Source organism: Hyla sarda, chromosome 3, assembly GCF_029499605.1.
Source record: "Hyla sarda isolate aHylSar1 chromosome 3, aHylSar1.hap1, whole genome shotgun sequence".
Taxonomy (NCBI): domain Eukaryota; kingdom Metazoa; phylum Chordata; class Amphibia; order Anura; family Hylidae; genus Hyla; species Hyla sarda.
In genome coordinates this window covers 237,609,099-237,629,282 of record NC_079191.1, presented here as the reverse complement: position 1 = coordinate 237,629,282, position 20,184 = coordinate 237,609,099, and the positions used below count along the sequence as shown (strand labels likewise).

At 41.8% G+C, this 20,184-nt stretch overlaps 2 protein-coding genes across 11 annotated transcripts in view; one reads left to right on the top strand and one right to left on the bottom strand.

Moving 5' to 3' along the window:
* Positions 1-8,822, top strand: part of CD164 (CD164 molecule) — a 35,492-nt gene extending 26,670 nt beyond the window's left edge. For both annotated transcript variants that reach the window (XM_056566287.1, XM_056566288.1), the window contains exons 6-7: positions 1,197-1,256; positions 5,744-8,822. In XM_056566287.1, coding sequence (XP_056422262.1) covers positions 1,197-1,256; positions 5,744-5,907 — 224 coding nt within the window. In that variant the 3' untranslated portion in view covers positions 5,908-8,822. The remainder of the gene's footprint in view (positions 1-1,196; positions 1,257-5,743) is intronic.
* A 1,673-nt stretch (positions 8,823-10,495) lies between these two features.
* The window catches only part of LOC130362185 (uncharacterized), a 205,140-nt gene continuing 195,451 nt past the window's right edge, over positions 10,496-20,184 (bottom strand). For 8 of the 9 annotated variants that reach the window (XM_056566279.1, XM_056566281.1, XM_056566280.1 and 5 more), the window contains 3 exons: positions 16,442-16,498; positions 13,107-13,234; positions 10,496-11,761 (listed from right to left, as the gene is read on the bottom strand). In XM_056566279.1, coding sequence (XP_056422254.1) covers positions 11,669-11,761; positions 13,107-13,234; positions 16,442-16,498 — 278 coding nt within the window. In that variant the 3' untranslated portion in view covers positions 10,496-11,668. Of the gene's footprint in view, positions 11,762-13,106; positions 13,235-14,946; positions 15,052-16,441; positions 16,499-20,184 lie in introns of those variants that run through there. The other variant, XR_008891308.1, reaches the window with a different exon arrangement.

The window sequence follows — 20,184 nt, the reverse complement described above, 5'->3', positions numbered from 1 at the left end:
AATCTTCTGACAGCTAAATCTCAAGGCAACTACTCTGTTAATTCTTCTGAATGTCTCTGCAGCATTTGACACTGCAGACCATAAACTACTTCTTAGTATGCTTTTCCCTATCGGTGTTCGGTATACTGCTCTTTCTTATTTTCATTCTATTACTCTGACCACTAGTTCAGTGTATTATTTGCTGGTTCCTCTTGTTCACCTTGCTCTTGCAGTTTGTCCGGGATCAATCCTAGGTCCTCTCCCAATTTTACTCTACATGGACCCTACTAGACAAACTATTAGTAGATTTCCTTTTAAAGGAAATATGCAGCACAAACAACTTATCCCCTATCCACAGGACCCTTCCACATGGGGCCACGGCTCTCCTGTGCAGGAGGCGTGTCGGCCGCAGGATGACGTTGCGGCCGACAGGTCTCCTCCATGCAGTTCTTTGAGAGAAGCGGAGATGCAGCGTTTGTGCCTCCCCGCCTCTCCCATAGAGCTGTATGGGGAGGGGCGTACTGTCGACCTCAATGAGGTTGACGCTACACGCATTAGCCAGCACACAGCGCAGCAATGCGGGGGGCCCATTCGGGAGATCGCGGTGGGTTCCAGCGTTCGGATAGGGGATAAGTTGTAATCGCTGCAGATGTCCTTTAAGTATAATTTCTACACTGATGACACCCAATTATATACTGTATCCCCTTAAGATTCTTAGGCTAGGTTCACACTATGGAATTTCTGCCTGCAATTCCGCTTTGAAATTGCAGGCAGAAATTCCGCTTACTAAAATGTACAGTATAGTAAATAGGTGTGATACTCCCATAACTAATAGGCAGCACACTCAATGTTTTGTGGTTGTGTTTGATTTAGATCGGTTTGCTCTCATGTCACAACCACCTTTTAAATCCGTAGAGGACAGGTGAGGTACATGTACACCACTGTGCCCTGGTGCTTAGCACACAGCAACATACATGTACGTCACAGGGTTCCGCAATCCCTGCTTCTCCTGGCACAGTAATCTGAACAAACCATCTGCTATTATCAGCAGCCAGGACCCCATGGATAATGTCAGACATCAGTGATCACACTGATACCCGCCATTAACCCTTCAGATGCTGTGATAAATATTGATCACTGTATCTGATGGGTCGAGATATCAATGTATATGTGTATTGTGGTGTTACTAATATTATTTTATATCGTTTTTATACTAGCTGCAGTAACCAACAGCTCTACAGCCAGTGTTGCACCCACTTCCAATAGCACTTCAAGCAGTAAGTTCTTTTTTTTTTTTTACTTTCTGCATGTAATATTACATCTTTTGCTTTTTCTTGTGTTTAATTGGTTTGTAATATTGGCATTGTGTGTACAACACAACTCTTTTGGGGTTATGGTTTTCTCTGTATAAGTAGTGATTTGACTCTTAATACAGTAAGGGTATGTTCACACTGGGGAATAATTTTGATCAGGAAAATCTTTATTTTTATTTTATTTTTATTTTTTTGCCATTTGCTCCCATCGGTGGAAATCGTACGGAATTTTCGCATGGAATATCAGTGCGAAACTCATTTTGCCAGTAAACAAAAAATCCTATTGAGAAATGAGCATGTTCATTCTTCAGGCAGAAAAGAATTCAGCGTCTGAATTCTGCTACCAGAAGTTCCTCAGTGTGAACAGGGCAGTGGAAAGTCCATTGAATTCAATGGAACTTTCATTTGAGGATAAATTGAAGCGGAAAATGCGAGCAGATAATTCCTCAGTGTAAACATACCATACTACTGAAAATAAAAAGAGCATAGAAAGGTGCCTTCATCTCCTGGTTATAGAAGTTGTGAGAACAGAGCAGGTATTGCGCTCACCTGTAGATGTTGTGCTGTGAACACAACACCACTGTACGCCTTATTGTAATGGTAACAGCTGGAGGCAGCCTTAATCCAACTATGAACCCAAGGCCAGGACTTTTAAGATCAATGGAGAAAAGACTCATTCCACATGTGTATAGAAAGGAAACTGTCTCTTGGAATTTACCTGTCATGTCTAGAAGAAATAATGGTTTAACAGCGGAAATGTTTTAAAGTAGCTAAACATATAATTTACCATGAGTTATAGGATAACACGTTTTGATGTTATTGCAGCCCTGTTCATCAGATCCATTTTACAGTACAGTAGTCTAACCATTTAAAGGGGTACTGCAGCTAAAAGTAACTTGTCCCCTATCCATAGGATAGTGGATAAGTGTCAGATCATGGGGGGGGGGGGGGTCTGACTTCAGAGAGAAGCGGGTGCTTGGGTTGGCACATGCTCTATTTATTTCTATGGGTGCGCTGGAGATTCCAGAATACAGCACTCTGGTCTCTTTGATGCTCCGATAGAGAATGAATGGAGCACCTGCCGACCTCAGCACATGCTTCTTTCAGAGAGCCAGGGCCTGTTCAGGAGATCTGGTACTTCTGACACTAATCCCCTATCCTTTAAATAGGGGATAAGTTACTTTTTGCTGCAGTACCCCTTTAAATAAGGGTGGGAATTGTCCTGTCCCTGAGGTTAGGTTGACCACATGATAGATGCATGCAAATACAGGCGATAAAATAAAATGAAAATAAATTGTACTGAATAAATATATACAAAGGATGAAATAAGTATTGTTACCAGATTTTCACCAGATGTTTCTAAAACCCAAGTAATCTATACGTATATAAATAAACCAAAACAAAAAGCTCTGAAATTTGTGTAATAATGTGAAATGACACAGCAAAAAAAAAAAAAAAAACACCAACCCTTGTTGGTAATGACAGCTTCATGAAGCCTTCTGTATGAAGAAACTAGTCGCATGCATTGCTCTTGGGTGATTTTGGTCCAATTTTCACACACAGTCTTTTTAAATCTTGAAGGTTCTGTGGGCCTCTTCAATGAATGATGATCTTCATTTCTTTCCATAGATTTTAAATGAGATTTAAATCAGGTGATTGGCTGGGCCATCTTAGCAGCTTTATTTCCTTACTTTGAAACCATTTGAGAGTTTGCTTTGCTGTTTGTTTGGAATCATTGTCTTGCTGAAATGTCCACCCTCGTTTCATCTCCATCATCCTGGTAGATGGCAGCAGATTTTTTTATGTCAAGAATGTCTCTGTAAATTTGCCCATTTATCCTTCCTCCAATTGTGTGAATTTTGCCAGTACCAATTGATGAAAAGTAGCCCCTCGCCATGATGTTCCCACCTCTAATCTTCACTGTTGGTATTTTAGGGGGATGTGTTTCTCCTTTAAACATCGTGTGAATTATGGCATCCAAACAGTTTCATCTGACCACACTATATGTATTTTTCTGGCCTTTCCAAATGCTGTGTAACAAACTTAAAAGGAGCTTCAACATGCTTTTTATTCAGCAATTAAAGGGGTTATCCAGGAAAAAAACTTTTCTTTTTTATAGACCAACTGACTCCAGAAAGTTAAACAGATTTGTAAATTTATAAAACAAAAATAGAGAAAAAGAAACAGAGCCGCACATCCACAATTTGTATTTTGATCTACTTGCTTCTCAGCATAAATTCAAACACTCACAGGTTGTTAGTATACATTTTGATCAAAAAGTACAAGCCCACTCGCCACGTCAAGGCCCCCTATTTAGAGTGGGTCCCTAACCCAACATTGGCGTAGCGCCGGGCAGCGGCCACCACCACCGCAACCCCATGCTCACAGGGGGGAGCGACCCAGTGGCCAGGCAGCCCCACTGCTGCCCGACCAAGCCCCTGGCTCCGGGCCACACCACCCCACATACAAAGCATCACAGTAACAATGACCGCCGCAGTGCAACCACACCAATGTGAATACCTACCAAGTGCTCTCTGCCAGAGGGATGGGAGAATGATAGGAGGAAACCCTTATGCAGTCTCCTGCTAAATAAAAACGCCTGGGCCGAATGGGTGGAGCAGAGTGCTGGCTATGAAAGAGGGGACAGACTACAATTGTAAAACAAAAATAGAGAAATGCGGCCCAGGCGTTTTTAATTAGAGACCGCATAAGGGTTTCCTCCTTACATTCTCCCAGCCCTCTGGAAGGGAGCACATGTTAAGTGTTCACACTTGTGTGGTTCTCTGTGGCGGCCATTGTTTCTGTGATGATTTGTCTGTGGGGTGGTGCGGCCCAAAGCCAGGGGCTTGGGCGGGTAGCAGTGGGGCTGCCTGGGCACTGGGTCATTCCCCCTGTGGGCATGGTGTCTCGGAGGCAGTGGTCACCGCCCGGCGCTACGCCAGCGTTAGGTTAGGGACCCACTCTGACTAGGTGGCCTTGACATGGCGAGTGGGCTTGTACTTTTTGATCAAAATGTATACTAACAACCTGTTAGTATTTAATTGTGCTGAGAAACAAGTAGATCAAAATACAAATGGTGGAGGTGTGGCTGTGTTTCTCTATTTGTGTTGTAGATTTGTAAATTTTTCTATTAAAAAAATCTTAATCCTTTCAGTACTTATAAGCTGCTGAAGTTGAGTTGTTATTTTCTATCTCTAAGTGCTGTCTGATGGCACCTGTCTCTGGAACTGTCCAGAGTAGAAGCAAATCCCTATAGCAAACCTCTTCTACTCTGTGCAGTGCCGGAGACAAGCAGAGATGTCAGCAGAGAGCAGTGTTGCCAGACAGAAAAGAACAACTCAACTTCAGCAGCTGATAATTATTGGAAGGATGAAGATTTTTTAATAGAAGTAATTTACAAATCTGTTTAACTTTCTGGAGCCAGTTGATATAAAAAAAAAACAAACAAAAAAAAAAAAAACACTCTTGCGTGGTGAGCATGCATACAAGCCATAGAGGCGGAATGCATTACTTACTGTTTTCTTTGAGACAGCAGAACTTGCTAATTCCAGGTCTTTTTGAAGCTCTCCACAAGTGGTCTTTGGCTCTTGGACAACTCTTCTGATTATTTGTTTCACTCCTTTGTCAGAAATCTTGCAAGGAGCACCTAGTGGAGGCAAATATATGGTGAAATCTTTCCACTTCCCTGATATGGCCCCAACCAACACTATCGTTATGTTTTCCAGCAATTAGGTTGCAAAGGTCTTGAGACAGCACTTTGTTTTTATCTGTCATAAGATGTGTCTAGTGTGACACCTTGGCAATGAGACATTTTTGTAGGCCATCGGTTAGAACTGAACCAGCTGGTATTAATTTGCACTGACAAGGGGCTTGACTGCTTTTTAATTACTGATAGATTTCGACTGTTGTCCTGGCTTTCCATGCCTTTTTGCACATCCCTTTGATCATGTATTTAACACTTTTTACATTTCATTTCACATTAGTACACATACTTTAATTTCTGAGCATCTTTGTTTTAGTTTCTTTGTACGTATAAGATTACTTGCGTTATTACCAGCATCTGGTGAAAATATACAATTTATTTTCAATGTGCTTTATTTTAGCACCGGCATTTGCATATGTGTATTTTGATGCAACCCTGAACTCGGGGTGAGGACATTCCTACCCTTATTGAAATTGTGACTGTACTGTACTGTAAAATGGACCAGGCTAAGAGGGCTGCAATATCCTCTAAAATGTTTTTTTTGCTATTTAAAATATATACTGCATTATAAGTTTCTTCTGGATACCACAGGTGAATTGTAAGAGAAGAATCTCTTTCTTCACACACTTGGATTTCGGTTTCTCTCCAAAGATTTGACTTTTCGGTCACCAAAAGTAAAACAGGTTTAACTTTCCAGGTATCTCTGTGAAAATGGAAGCAGTCATGTCCGTTTTTTTTTTTTTTGCAGCACCCACAAAAACACCTGCACCATCAACAGCCCCTATCAAGAAGAACACCTTTGACGCCGCTAGTTTCATTGGAGGAATAGTCCTTGTACTGGGTGTTCAAGCTGTGGTGTTTTTCTTGTACAAATTCTGCAAGGCCAAAGACAGGAATTACCACACCCTATAAACCCAGTTGCTCAGGACTGCTCACCTACATTGCTCTAACCAAATGGAAACTCTGAGATTATTCATTGGAAAGTCAAACAGAAGGCCCTTTCTTCCTCTACAAATGTTTGTACCATCGCTATCAAGAAGGAAGCTCAGCTTAACATTGCTGTGGATGCATGTTTCCCTTCTTCTCCAAAAGTATTTTGAAACTGCTGTTCTATTCTTCATCATACAAAGTCTATAAGGGGTAAATCTGATAAAAGAAATGTTATTTCAGGGAATGGTTTTAGACTATTGCAAAAACTGTAAGGTTGTTAGATTGATGTGAGTGATGTTAGGAGCAGGGCAGTCGGTGGGTGTTGCATATCGGAATAATAATCTTGCCCCCTCAGTTCTATTGGTGAAACTTTTAACTAAAGTTCACTGTACATTCTTGGAAAGAAAATGATTTCTCAACATCTTCTTAAGTGCACCTTATTCCTAAAAGAAGGTGATATTTTGAGAATTGTGCCTTAAAAGACATATTGAAAGTATCCCATGTTTTGGTTATTTAATATTGCATTGGCCTTTTTGTAGCTTTGCTTGTATGACTGGCCATTGCCCTGTGTCTTCAGCCTCTTAGAATGCAAATGACTTCATAATGTTTAAGGTAACAAACTGGGCTGAATTCAATTCATCTTCCCTTCTCTATATAATAGTTTTCCTTGATCTTAGAGTGGTCTATTGATTACTGGGCTTACTTGTCTTTTTTTTCTTTTTATTTATAATGATCCTTTCTGTGGGTCAGTCCATTAATGAAGGAAAAATATATACTCTTTGCTCTAACTCTTTGGACTTCATGGCCTTGTTATACAGCATGGTTCCATTATTGATTCTTAACGCTTTCCTGTTTCCCACTGGTCCATAAATATGTAAAGCGCATTCAGACCTATTCCCCATTGCATGATCTGTGCAGATGTGATCCGACTAATTGTTACAGGCAGATGGGAGAACGAAATCTGTTACTGCAGCAATAAATGTTTTCCAATGCTCAAGGGAGTCTAGTGTGCAGGTTATGTGCCAAAAGCTGTTCTCTTCTGAATTATTAGGTTTACTAGGAAACTAATAAGAAATTACTTTAAATCATCCCATCCCATACCAATTCTGTCACAACTTCTTCTCAGAACATGCTATAGATAAGTAATGATTATAACACCTTTTAATTCCTTTTACCTGAGCGGACATTGGACATGGGAAATGTTACTAGACTGAACAAAAGATATGACCCAAAAACGGTACAAACTAATGGGACACATGTACTTTAATGGGTGTTTGCTAGGTATAGGCAACAGTCGTGCCCAGTGTGCAGTTGGGTTACTTCATGGCTAATATGAGGTCACACAGTAGAGTATGCCAACACAAGTGTAGGGAGGATCTGTTTGTGCAGGGAAAGTTCCATAATAACAACATATGTCATGGATACTGGTCAATTATAGATTTGGACCTCCTAATAATCATTTGCCCCAGTGAGCTTTTTTAGAATGTTATGCAAGGGCACTGAAACAAATGGTTAGCTCTGGTGTCATGGCGCACTTTATTCAAATCACTATACTGACACACTATACTATACTGTTGGGAATCTGTGGCACAGGACCAGAGTCAGGTAGTGATAGATGAAGATGACAGAAGTTGTCCTGCCTTGACTAGTGGTCTTGATCATTAAAGGAGATCTCCAGTATTAAAAAACGTATCCCCTATCATAAGGATAGGGGATAAGTTTAAAATCGCATGGGGTCCCAGCGGTCGGATCTCCTGTACGGGGCCCCGGCTCTCCGGCCAGAGAGCGTGTGTCGACCACTGCACGAAGCGGCGTCCGACACGCCTCCCTCAATACAACTCTATGGGAGAGACGGAGCGCTGCGTTTGGCAATCTCTGGCTCTGCCATAGCGCTGTATTGAGGGGCGTGTTGGCTGCCGCTTCGTGCAGTGGTCGACACACACGCTCTCTGGCCGGAGAGTCGGGGTCCCATACAGGAGATCGCTGTCGGGCCCAACGCGATCTGAAACTTATCCTTTATCCTTAGGATAAGAGATGCGTTTTAAAACACTTGACTACTCCTTTTAAGTACAAAGCAACAGGGTTCTCCTGCCTCACATGGGCCTCTGTGCTTGACTAGCGGCAGCTCCCCTAAACACCATCGACTTGTCAAATAGAAGCAAAGGCTCTAAGAATTGGAATTCAGCCAAAATCACTTTCTTTATTGTTGATTTGAAACAGTAAGTCCCAACCAAATCTTTGCTGTTTTATATGTAATTTGCAATATAGGCATATAAGTGATTTTAGCTGAAATCCATTGGACACTGTACTTTTTATAGTCTTTATCACTCCATATTAAAAATTGTTGTTTTGTTTGTGTTTTTCTTATAATGCAGTGAACACACCGCTTTCTACTGGTGGCTATAAACATTCTGGTCATAATCTGAATGGGTTCAGAAACTAAACACAGTAAAATATACTACTCTCACTTATGGGTGCGTTTTCCAAGTGCCTTAAAGTCTTGTTTTCAGTGCAGTTTTCTCCTTTTAAATACTAAAGATGACCAGATTGTATCTGGTGAATGTATGCGGGGTATAGCATGCATACAATATCTCATTTCCTTATGACTGTAAATAGGTTGAACATGTCACAGTGACTGGAAATTAACTACAGCCTGCAGAGAATGTTTACTGTAGACTTGCCAGAGTTAAGAAATGCTGCCTTACCAATGAGAAATACCGTATATCAGTGTAAATGGAAAGTCATTTGACAAATATTTTGTGCATGAGCAAAGACAGGATTTTCTGTAAGCAGTTTTCCCCTTGAAGAGAGGGGGCCGGTTTTCTCCATAGACTCGCCAGTAGTTGCCATTTGCTAATCATGGATGTTGACAACTGATAATGGTGCATGCACTGTAATCCATACAGAACCATTGCTGCTGCCACCATATACATTGTTAAAACTTGAGTTCATACAATATTTGTTCTACAGGTTTGTCTTTCAGGTTTACACTGTAGAAATATTGCTGTAGGGTTCCATTTGTGATTTACAGTAATTAAAAACCAGACCTCCCTGATTCATCCATGAGGGGGGGGGGTATTGGCTTTGTGTCTCCAAAACTCTGCATTTCAGTGGTACTTTATAATAAGGAATTGCAGTTATAGACTAATATTGTTTGAAGTATAGAACTCTGTGAACCCATGTTATATGAATGTTACAGAGACAAATGTTATGCTGTTGTTAGTGGGAGTTTGTGCAAAAAAACAACAAAAAAAACACAATTTTGCGAGAGAATGATAAATTAGTAACGAAAACCTGATGAATCTACTGTTAGGAGCACCAGTGCTTACATAAATGAAGTATTTATTCTAATGTTAGAATGCGCTGCTTGCAATAAAACCTTGATTTACTTTGAAAATGTAACACCCTTGGGGCCTTCATCTTTGGCAGCGTGTCATATATCCTCTTCTTTATGTTAAAGTGTACCTGTCACTTTAAGGGTCTATTCACACGTACTGTATTCTGCACAGATTTGATGCGCAGGATTTTCTGCTGCAGATTTCAATGTAAACAGAATGAAATTCTGCACAGAATACTGTACATGTGAATAGACCCTAAAGAACGTTTAACATATCACAGAGAAAAGCTCTTTCCTTTCCGGATTTCTGTGATCTTTAGAGTTATAAGGCAACAAGACAAAGACTGCTGAGAGTCGAGGAGTAAAGTGCTCTACCACGGGCTTATCCCCGCTCATTCTCCCAATGAAAACTCCTGACCTTCCTCTGTAACATGTAAATAATAATAATTATTTTTTTAAGTGACCGTGCACATTTAACGCTAAATAATAGATTAACGAGCACTAAACTGGTGTTCCTTTTCCCATCCATCTCAGGTTCAGTAGAAAAAATGAACAATCTTCTTGTGCAAAATAAATCTTGAGTATAATAAAGCTGAATTTATTGTGCCATCTCACGGGTTTTCTTTACTATGGTGTAGTTTACAGTACTAGAATGAGCTCCCAGACTCCATGTAATACTTTGTTTAGGCTCACAAATCAAGATGCCTTGAGAAATAGAAGAATATTCCAATAATCTCTTAAACTGTTTCACTGCAAATAAAGTTGATTTTGTTGAAAATAAATACTTTAAAGACTTGTGGGCTTGACTTTAAATTTTTAAATTTTAACCATTCTTTTTGTTGAGATTTTGCACATATTAAAGGAGTAACCATGTACAAAAAGTTAAAAGTACAGTTCATCTATTTTTTCGTAAAGCATTAATGTTGTTGTCCAGACATGTCAAAAGTTGAGATTGCAATGGGTCTTCTGAGAGTCTAGGCAGATAAATGGTCTGATCTGCTGGCCAGGGAGTGAAGTGCGTTGCCATGCAGTTCGCTGGCTTGTAACTTGCAATATCACTTAGAAGTGAGACGCGGAACAATCTCCACTTTAGACATGTATGGACAACATGTCAGAAGTTGTTTTAAAGGACATTGACTCTTAAAGTGGTACTCACACGGAGACCAGCTGAGACCGTGACGAACACCAACGACGTTTCGGAGGTCACTTGAGAAAGGGGCGTGACCTCCGAAACGTCGTTGGTGTCCGACGCGGTCTCAGCTGGTCTGGTTAGTGTGAGGAAGAAACCTCTGCTGCAGGATGCCCGCAAGTGGGTAAAAATGGTCCAGCAAATGAGGAGTGTCAAGCATTTATAGATGGTGCACCCTGGGTGAACCTTAAGTGTTCTATTCTTTTTTTGATGCATTCTTGATATGAAGGACTGTAATTGTCTATATTGAGAAAAAGAGAAAAACTACTAAAAGTTGCTTAAGGAAAAGAAAGTCCCTGTGTTGTGTGAAATCATTTACTATTTTGCTGTATGAAGATTATGGAGAGGGAGCCTCCTACATTATTCACCCTTTAATACCCGGGTGGTGACAGGTGTTCACTATTGTATTTTTTTCATTGGACATTGTTAAAGTGTTCCCTTTTATTTTTGAGCAGTGTATGTATTAAAATGCATTAATGAAGGACTGGAGGTGGACGAGCATTAAAAAGGCAATGGAATACAGCCTAGAGCATCCACAAAAACATAATTAAATTTGTGATAAAAAAAAAAGTTTTTTTAACTTTATTGTTGAAAAATATATATATTTTTTTTTCTGTCACACAATATTCCAAAACTTTAATTAAACAGTTATTTAAGTTATTTTAAGAAAAAAAAAACACAAAAACATACTATGGGGGAATGCTTGCATGTCATTTTTCTGGCATAAAGTATCACATTTATGTGCAAGACCCATTTTGCTAGATAACAATGCAACTTTTTTTGTGCACAATTGTGATTTTTACACCAGTTTTCTTGTGTAAGCATTAATAAATCCCCCATGTATGTATGTTTAAAAGATAAAATGTCATAAAACTTAGAGCTATAATCAGCACAAGCAGAGTATCTTTAAAATCAGGTCAAAGTCCTAAGATACCGGTGTATTAAGGGTTTAAATGTGTGATGGGATGGGCCATTTTACAGGATATCTTACAAACAATTTATTCTTTTTCATTCCCATAACACATTAACCAAAATCTATTGTCATCGAGTTATGCTAGGGTCTAGGAAATGCTACCACAGGGCTCATGTAAGTCAACTAATGCAAGCAAGTTGTAAGGACCGCCCACTGCATCCAGTTTAGTGTCAGTAAACACCTGCACGTGGGCAGCTTTTTGCGTCAGGTTATGTTGAATGCAGAATTCTAGAAAGAATAGAGGTCACTTAGTACTTATTCTAAGCTCATGGAGCTGAGTCAGAATGGCTTGTGACGTGCTGTCTGCCTGTTCAGGAGCTCTGCATCTGCTGGGTACCTGGAAAGTGAAGTCAAGAGATGTCAGTTCACTTCACCAGAAACATAAAACAAATTCTGCAGAAGAAAGAGAAACTCTCTTAATGTTAAAAGTGCAGTTATTTACAATGACATGGAGTTACAATGATCGTTGTGTATAAAACACTGCTGACAAGTGCCATTGCTAGATTATACGATGCCCATTTGTAAGCAGATGTAGTTGCAATATCAGTAAATATTGGGGCAATTAAAGGGAATCTGTCATCAGGATCACCCGTACTAACCTGTTGGCACAGGTTTGTAGTGTGGGTGACACTGATGAAAATCATATGTACGGTTTCTCACTCTGTACCACTATTCTTTGTCAATCCCTGGTCTTCAAGAAATGCTAATTATGCTGCTTGGTGCACAGGAGGTTTTCTCAAACCCCCTGGTGCACAGTGAAGTCTGTCCTCATTGTGATGCCTTATACCCTGAGCTGTGCCCTCTCAGCTGCAGAATTTAGCTCCACCTTTACAGTTTAATGTTTGTGGCAGCTATTGCGCATGGGGAGGAGAAGGTAATATGCTGCAGAGTGGAGCTCCTTTCTCTCCAGAAGGTTCAGCACAGGGGATAAGGCATTACAATGAAAAGGGGTGTGACCATCACAGAAAGGGGTGTGGTCATGAAAAGGGGCGTGTCTTTGACATTTTCTAAAAATCCCAACAGATTTACTACGGTTTCCACAACAAATGTGGTGAATTTGAGCTCTGGAAAACCTCACGGCTCAGAGCATGTGTAAAAAAATAAATAAATAAAAAACATAGGGAAAAGAGCAAAATGTGGGGAAACCTTAGTAAATACAGTGGAAAAATACTTGTATGGAATTAAAACCACAAAGGAAACTACACTCCACTCTTAGTAAATCAGGGACAATATGTCAGATACAGTAGTTAAAGGGAAACTGACAGCAGGGTCACCCACACTAACCTGAATATACAGATAGATAGAAATAGGGTTACCAGCACTAATACTACTTACAGGTGAAAACGGGGGAAAAGTTCAGATATTTATCTTGTTGCTAGTATGATATTTTCTTCTTAACTGCAATGAAGGCAGGCTGCTGCTGTATGGGCAATGTTTCTCCCACTTTCTCTGACCGATAACCCTGCCACTTTGGCAATAACTCTGCCCCATCCATAAATATTCATCGCACTTCCACAGCAGGTCTGTAAAGGGGGTGGAGCTATTGCCGTCTTTCACCCGATAAGTGATTTTCCAACAGTTACCGGCATGATCTAGCTGTATATTCAGGTTAGCGCAAGTGACCCTGTTGTGAGTTTCTCTTTTTAACTATAAAAAAAAAACCTGTAGACTCTCTTTCTCACCGTTTTAGGCCTCTGGAGTCTCCTCCCTTCTTGGATGTGTGAATTTGCTTCTGCTGCTGGATAATACTGCAAAGGATCCCATGTTTCTTGGTTATAATTGAATGTTTCAGATGACATGAATGCCGGTGCTATGTAAAAAGAAAAAAAAGCTTTTAACAGAAAACTGTATAAGATAATATGGTCAGTATTTAATTTCTGACAGGGCATTTACAATATACACAATTTGGAAAGACTTTAGGCCCTTTTTACTCTTTTTCCCTTTTTTTGTTTTGTTGTTGAGGCCTTATGCTAAAATCAGGTTTTCTCCCTTTACTCTTCACACAGTACCCCAAAATGAAAAAACTGAATTACATTTTTTAAGCTAATTAATTAAAAAAGGTAAAACAAAAATTCCTCATGGATATAACTATTCAGACCCTTTCCTATGACATAAAAGGGGTACTCCAGTGGAAAACAATTTTCTTAAAAATCAACTGCCAGAAAGTTAAACAGATTTGTAAATTACTTCTATTTTAAAATCTTAAACCTTCCAGTACTTATCAGCTGCTGTATACTACAGAGGAAGTTCTTTTCTTTCTGAACTTCCTTTCTGTCTGACCACAGTGCTTTCTGCTAACACCTCTGTCCATGTCAGGAACTGTCCATAGTAGGAGCAACCCCCCCATAGGAAACCTCTCCTGCTCCAGACAGTTCCTGACACGGACAGAGGTGTCCATAGAGAGCACTCAATAAGAAAAATTGTTTTCCACTGAAGTACCCCTTTAAGGTCTGGGGGCCTCCTGTTTCTCCTGATCATCTCTGAGATGTTTTCACACCTTTTATTGGAGTCACATGTGGTAAATTCAGATGAATGGGCATGATTTGGAAAGACACACCCGTCTATGCACAGCTGGTCACACAGCTGACCATGCACATCACAGCAAAAACCAAGCTATCAGCAGGAAAGAACTGCTTGTAGAGCTCAGAGACAGGATTGTGTGGAGCAACTGATCTAGAGAAGGGTACGAAAAATTTCTGTTGCACTGAAAGCTCCCAAGAGCATGGTGGCCTCCATAATTCTTATGTGGAAGAGGTTTGATATAACCAGGAGAGCTGGCCACCCTACCAAACTTAGTAATCAGTGAAGAAGGGCTTTAGTTAGAGAGAGAACCAAGAACCCAATGGTCACTCTGGCTCATCTCCAATGATCCCATATACAGATGGGGGAAACCTTCAGAAGGTCCAGAGTGGCCAGAATACAGCCTCTCCTCTGCAAACTCTAGGTGGACTTTTGTGTATCTTTTACAAAGAAGTACCTTAAAGGGCTACAAAAAAAAGTCAGATCAACAGGTGCCGGAAAGTTAAACATATTTGTAAATTACTTTATATATAAAAAAATATTAACCCTTCCAGTACTTATCAGCTGTATAGCTGTTGTATGCTACAGAGGAAGTTGAGTAGTTCTTTTCAGTCTGACCACAGTGCTCTCTGCTGACATGTCAGGAACTGTCCTGAGCAGGAGAGGTTTGCTATGGGGATTTGCTCCTGCTCTGGACAGTTCCTGACACAGACAGGTATCAGCAGAGAGCACTGTGTTCAGACAGAAAAGACCTACTCAACTTCCATTGTAGTATACAGCAGCTGATAAGTACTGGAACGATTAAGATTTTTTGTAATAGAAGTAATTTACAAATCTGTTTAACTTTCTAGAGCTAGTTGATATGAAAAAAATTGTTTCCCACCAGAGTACCCCTTTAAGGGCTCTCAGACTTTGACAAACCAGATTCTCTGGTCTGATGAAATCAAGATTTAACTTTTTGGCCTCAATTCTAAGCATCTTCTATGGTAACCTGTTCATCACCTGCTCAATACCATCATTACAGTGAATTATTGTGGTCGCAGCATCATGCTGTGGGGGTGTTTTTCAGTGGCTGGTTCAGAGAGACTGGTCAGGGTTGAGGGAAAGCTGAATGGAGCAAAGTACAGAAATATTTTTTATGAAAACCTGACCCTGTGCTAAAGGTTCACCTTCCAACAAGACAAAGACAACACATGAGAGGCTTAGGGATAATTCTGCTCAATGTCCTTGAGTGGCACTGCCACAGTCCTGACTTGAACCCAACGAAACAGCTAGTACGGAGTAAAAGGTCTGCATACTTATGTCAATGCTGACAGCCTGTCCAACCTCTGGGACCACCCCCACCCCTGTGTTTGTGAGGACAGGATCGCTACTGAACCCGCTAAATGGAGAATTAGGTCGGCCGCTGCTCTATTTATTCTCTATGTAGCCACCAGAGATACAGAGTACACCAGTCTGGTGGTTCTATAGAGAATGAATGAAGCAGCTGGGTGCACATGCCAACCCGCTGCTTCATTCAGTGGGAAGAGTTTAGGTCCTATTCTCATAATTGTTGGGGGTCCTAGAGGTCGGACCCACCATAATAAGACACTTATAATCACTGGAACACCCCTTAACACGTACGTTAACACGTTCATAATCTGCATTGTTTTTTCTGCAGCAGAAAATCTGCAAGCACATTGGGGGAGATTTACCAAAATCTGTCTAGAGGAAAAGTTGCTGAGTTGCCCATAACAACCAATCACATTGCCTTTTCAAAAATGAAAGAAGCAATCTGGTTGTTATGGGCAACTCAGCAATGTTTCCTAAATGTGTGCCTGTGAAGGGACTTTTAAAGGGGTATTCCAGGAAAAAACTTTTTTTTTTTTTTAATATCAACTGGCTCCAGAAAGTTAAACAGATCTGTAAATACTTCTATTAAAAAATGTTTAATCCGTCCAATAATTATCAGCTGCTGAAGTTGAGTTGTTCTTTTATGTCTGGCAACAGTGCTCTCTGCTGACATCTCTGCTTGTCTCGGGAACTGCACAGAGTAGAAGAGGTTTGCTATGGGGATTTGCTTCTACTCTGGACAGTTCCTGAGACAGGTGCCATCAGTGCAGCTCATAAGTACTGAAAGGATTAAGATTTTTTTTTATAGAAGTAATTTACAAATCTGTTTAACTTTCTTGAGCCAGTTGATACATTAAAAAAAAGTTTTTTTCTGGATAGCCCCTTTAACTTGTACCTGATGCTATGTGAAACCATCTGACAGTAAACATTTATAGTATATATACTAATATAGAAATCTGAGGCTAAATATAATTGTATAGCAATACTTGATCATGATCTTCTAGAAATGTTTTGCCGTGTGATGTTTCACTGTGTAAAATGACCCCCACACTGCCATCCCACAGCTATGATCCCTATAATCATGGTTCCTCAGAAAAGTGCTTTCAGTTTAGACTCTTCTCTTTTTTTTCTTTGTGGGTATTTTTAAATGCAAAAACTTTATTACCTGCTGAATGAATTCTAGAAGGGAAGGATGTGAGAGAAGCAGATGTCTTTCTCATACCTAGAAAAAAAAATGTCTCATGAGATCTTTGTTCCATCTATTGCCAAAGATAACGTAGTGTTCCTCCAATTCTAAGAGCCCTATTACACAGCCCAACCCTGTGTTGTAAACAAGCTTCTATGTCATAGATCGCCACTTGATTGGCCAATGGAAAATAAATTTTCACAGGTAAAACGACATGATCAACCGACTAAGTGTCTGCTTGTTTGTCAGCTGATCACTGGCTTTATTGGAGTGATCGGCCGATAATCACGATTTTGGACATTATCGGTATCGGCAATTACCTTGCTGATATGCCGATAATGCCCAGCCCCCTGGCCAGAGATGACCGTCGCCACCGCTGCCCCATTGCCTCCCCATCCTCTGGCCACATACCGCCGCCACTGCCCCATTGCCTCCCCCATTCTCTGCTCACATACCGCCGCCGCTGCCCCATTGCCTCCCCCCATCCTCTGCCCACATACCGCCGCTGCCCCATTGCCTCCCCCCATCCTCTGGCCACATACCGCCGCCGCCCCCCCATCGCCTCCTCCCATCCCCGGTGTTATAAGTTCCTGTTCCCGGGGTCCCCGATACTTCTGGCTCCTGTGCTGTTGCTGTGCGCTGCGCAATGACGAGCGATGTCCCCAACGCAATGTCACCGTCAGTGCGCACAGTGACAGCACAGGACGCCGATGGAGCCAGAAGTATTGCAGACCCCAGGAACAGGTAATTTTAACACCGGGGATGGGGGGGGGAGATGATGGGGCAGCAGCGGTATGTGGGCAGAGGATGGGGGGGGCATTGTCGGTATGTGGGCAGAGGATGGGGGGGCGGCAGCGGTATGTGGGCAGAGGATGGGGGGGGGGGCCGCGGCGGTATGTGGGCAGAGGATGGGGGAGGCGATGGGGCAACTGTGGTGGTTAGACTCAGGACCCCAGGACAGGCAGGGGGAGAGAAGTGGGTGGCGGAGGCGGTCTCTAGCCCGGCAAAAGCTGCTGCAGTTCATTGATTTAAAGCGCTCGCTTTAAATCATTGATCTGCAACGGCTTCTGCCCCACCGGGGGGGGGGGGTTATGGGGGGTTTGAAATAGCCAATAACTTATACCGGAATATCGGTATAAGTTATCGGCTATCGGCCTTAAAGGTGACAGGTTATCGGTATCGCTATCGGGCCTAAAAAAACGACATCGGTTGATCCCTAGTTCATAGTGCAGTACTGCATTAAAAATGCTTGAAGTTTCCAGTTTCACACTACAGCTAACAGCTGGCTCAGTACATGCTACAATTATTGACAAAACACAATTTATCTGAAACTTTACAAAGCCATAAGGAAAAAACAGTATCTATTCTTGAGGATGCCCTTACACTGTGCAGTTTATGCTGCAGATTTGAAGCCAAAACCAGGTGCTGATCATAATGAATTAGACAATATAACCTCTTAAGGACTCTTAAGGTTTTTGCACTTTCGCTTTTTCCTCCTCACCTTTTAAAAATCATAACCCTTTCAATTTTGCACCTATAGACTCATATGATGGCCTTTTTTTGCGCCACCAATGTTACTTTGTAATGACATCAGTCATTTTATCCAAAAATCTACAGCAAAACAACAAAAAAATCATTGTGCGACAAAATTGAAAAATGAAACAAAACCATTTTGTAACTTTTGGGGGCTCCCATTTCTACGCACTACATTTTTAGGTAAAAATGACACCTCTTTATTATGTAGGTTCATATGATTAAAATGATACCCTACTTATATAAGTTTCATTTTGTCTTACTTCTGGAAAAAATCATAACTACAGACACGAAAATTAATACGTTTAACCCCTTAAGGATGCAGAGTTTTTCCGTTTTTGCATTTTCATTTTTTCCTCATCACCTTCTAAAAATCGTAACGCTTTCAATTTTGCACCTAAAATTCCATATTATGGCTTATTTTTTGTGCCACCAATTCTACAATGCAGTGACATTAGTCATTTTACCAATATATCCACAGCGAAGCGGAAAAGAAATTAATTGTGTAACAAAATTGAAGAAAAAATGCACTTTTGTAACTTATGGGGGCTTCCGTTTCTACGCAGTGCATTTTTCGGTAAAAATGACACCTTATCTTTCTTCTGTAGGTCCATGCAATTAAAATGATACCCTAGAGGCGCTTGCGCGCTGCTTACGGAATAGGACGCAGGTGATGTGAGCTCCGCGCCACTCGCGTCTTTACAGCCTCACTAAGCCGGGATTCGGCTCCAAGACGCTGATCCACATACCTACCGGTTTCTGAATATGCCCCGATCAGGAAAAGGGGAGCTCACCGCAATTCTCAGGCCCTCTCTCAATCAATTCCGGATTTATTCCGTTCCGGGGCTCGCTCCAAGATGGCGGCGGGGCGAGACGCTTCTCCAGCAGGCCTGTCTGAGGAGGAGGAGCCTGTAGAGACTACTGACTTAATGCCAGCTGCCATGTTTCGAAGCATTAAGAAGATGTTCCACTCAGCTCTGTCCAAGGCGGTGGATTTTACCTCCCAGCTGCAGGAATTGGGCAGGAGAGTTTCGGACAATGAGGCTAAACTGGATGTACTTCGGACGCGGCGGAGGAGGACAGGAGGGACATCGATGACCACGCGACACAGCTGCGAGACTTAGAACTGAAACTGGAGGATCTCGAGAACCGCTCACGGAGGGCTAATTTACGGATATGCGGTCTCCCTGAATCTGATGTGGACCTTACTAAAACGGTAACGTCTTTATTTTTTGAGCTTGCCCCACAGTTGGAGCCAGAAATGCTCCGTTTTGACCGCATCCAGCTAAGCCGAGGGGCCCTGACTTGCCTAGAGATGTGATCCTAAAGCTACATTACCCCGAGGTCCGCGATGTCTTGTTGTCTGCAATCCGTAACTTGTCGGTGCTCCCTGGGATGCCTCCCTCGGTGTATATATGCTCCGATCTAGCCCCCTCCACCTTGGCCCGCCGCAGAGACTTCCGCCCTGTCACACTCGCTCTTCAACGGGAGCAGATAAAATACAAGTGGGGCTTTCCATTTTGCCTCTCGTTCCAGCTGAAAGGCAAGTCACATACTGTACGTACCTTGCATGAGGCGCAGGAGATCTTGCTGCAGGCCCGTATACCACTGGTGGAGAATCCTCCCTTGCCTCAAAGAGCGCCTCGGCCGTCGAGAACATGGACTCCGGCACCACAGGCTAAACGAGATCAGCCTTCCTCACAGGAACCACACCAGCCTACTTGATGTGTCCTGTATACCCCTGCTGGCACATTGTGGAATGCTTATTGCCCCCTGATCTGACTGTGTTTTTGTTTGCCCTTCATTAAAGCCTCTGGGCTTGACCACGGACACTCACTACCTTTCCATTTTCCTACATAGTTTACCATGCATATGGGGGCTCTCCTGTTCTGATTGCTCTGCAAGACTTTTGCTGATAGATCCACAACTATTTTCTGCCGAGCTACCCGGGAATTGTGTGCTTAGGAATTCGTCACTGTTGCCTCTTACCCATTCTCTGGTCTCCTGCTTTTCCTCCCCTCTTTCTACCCTTTTCACTTTCTGCTCTTATGTCTTCTGCTCTGCACTGATCCTACTTATCTCTCTTCATCTTCCTGTTTTCCGGCTCTACCCTTGCTCCTACTTTCCTTTCTCCTCTCTTGACTGATCTGGGATCTTCGCTTGGGTCACCTATTTAGAAGGCTTGACGC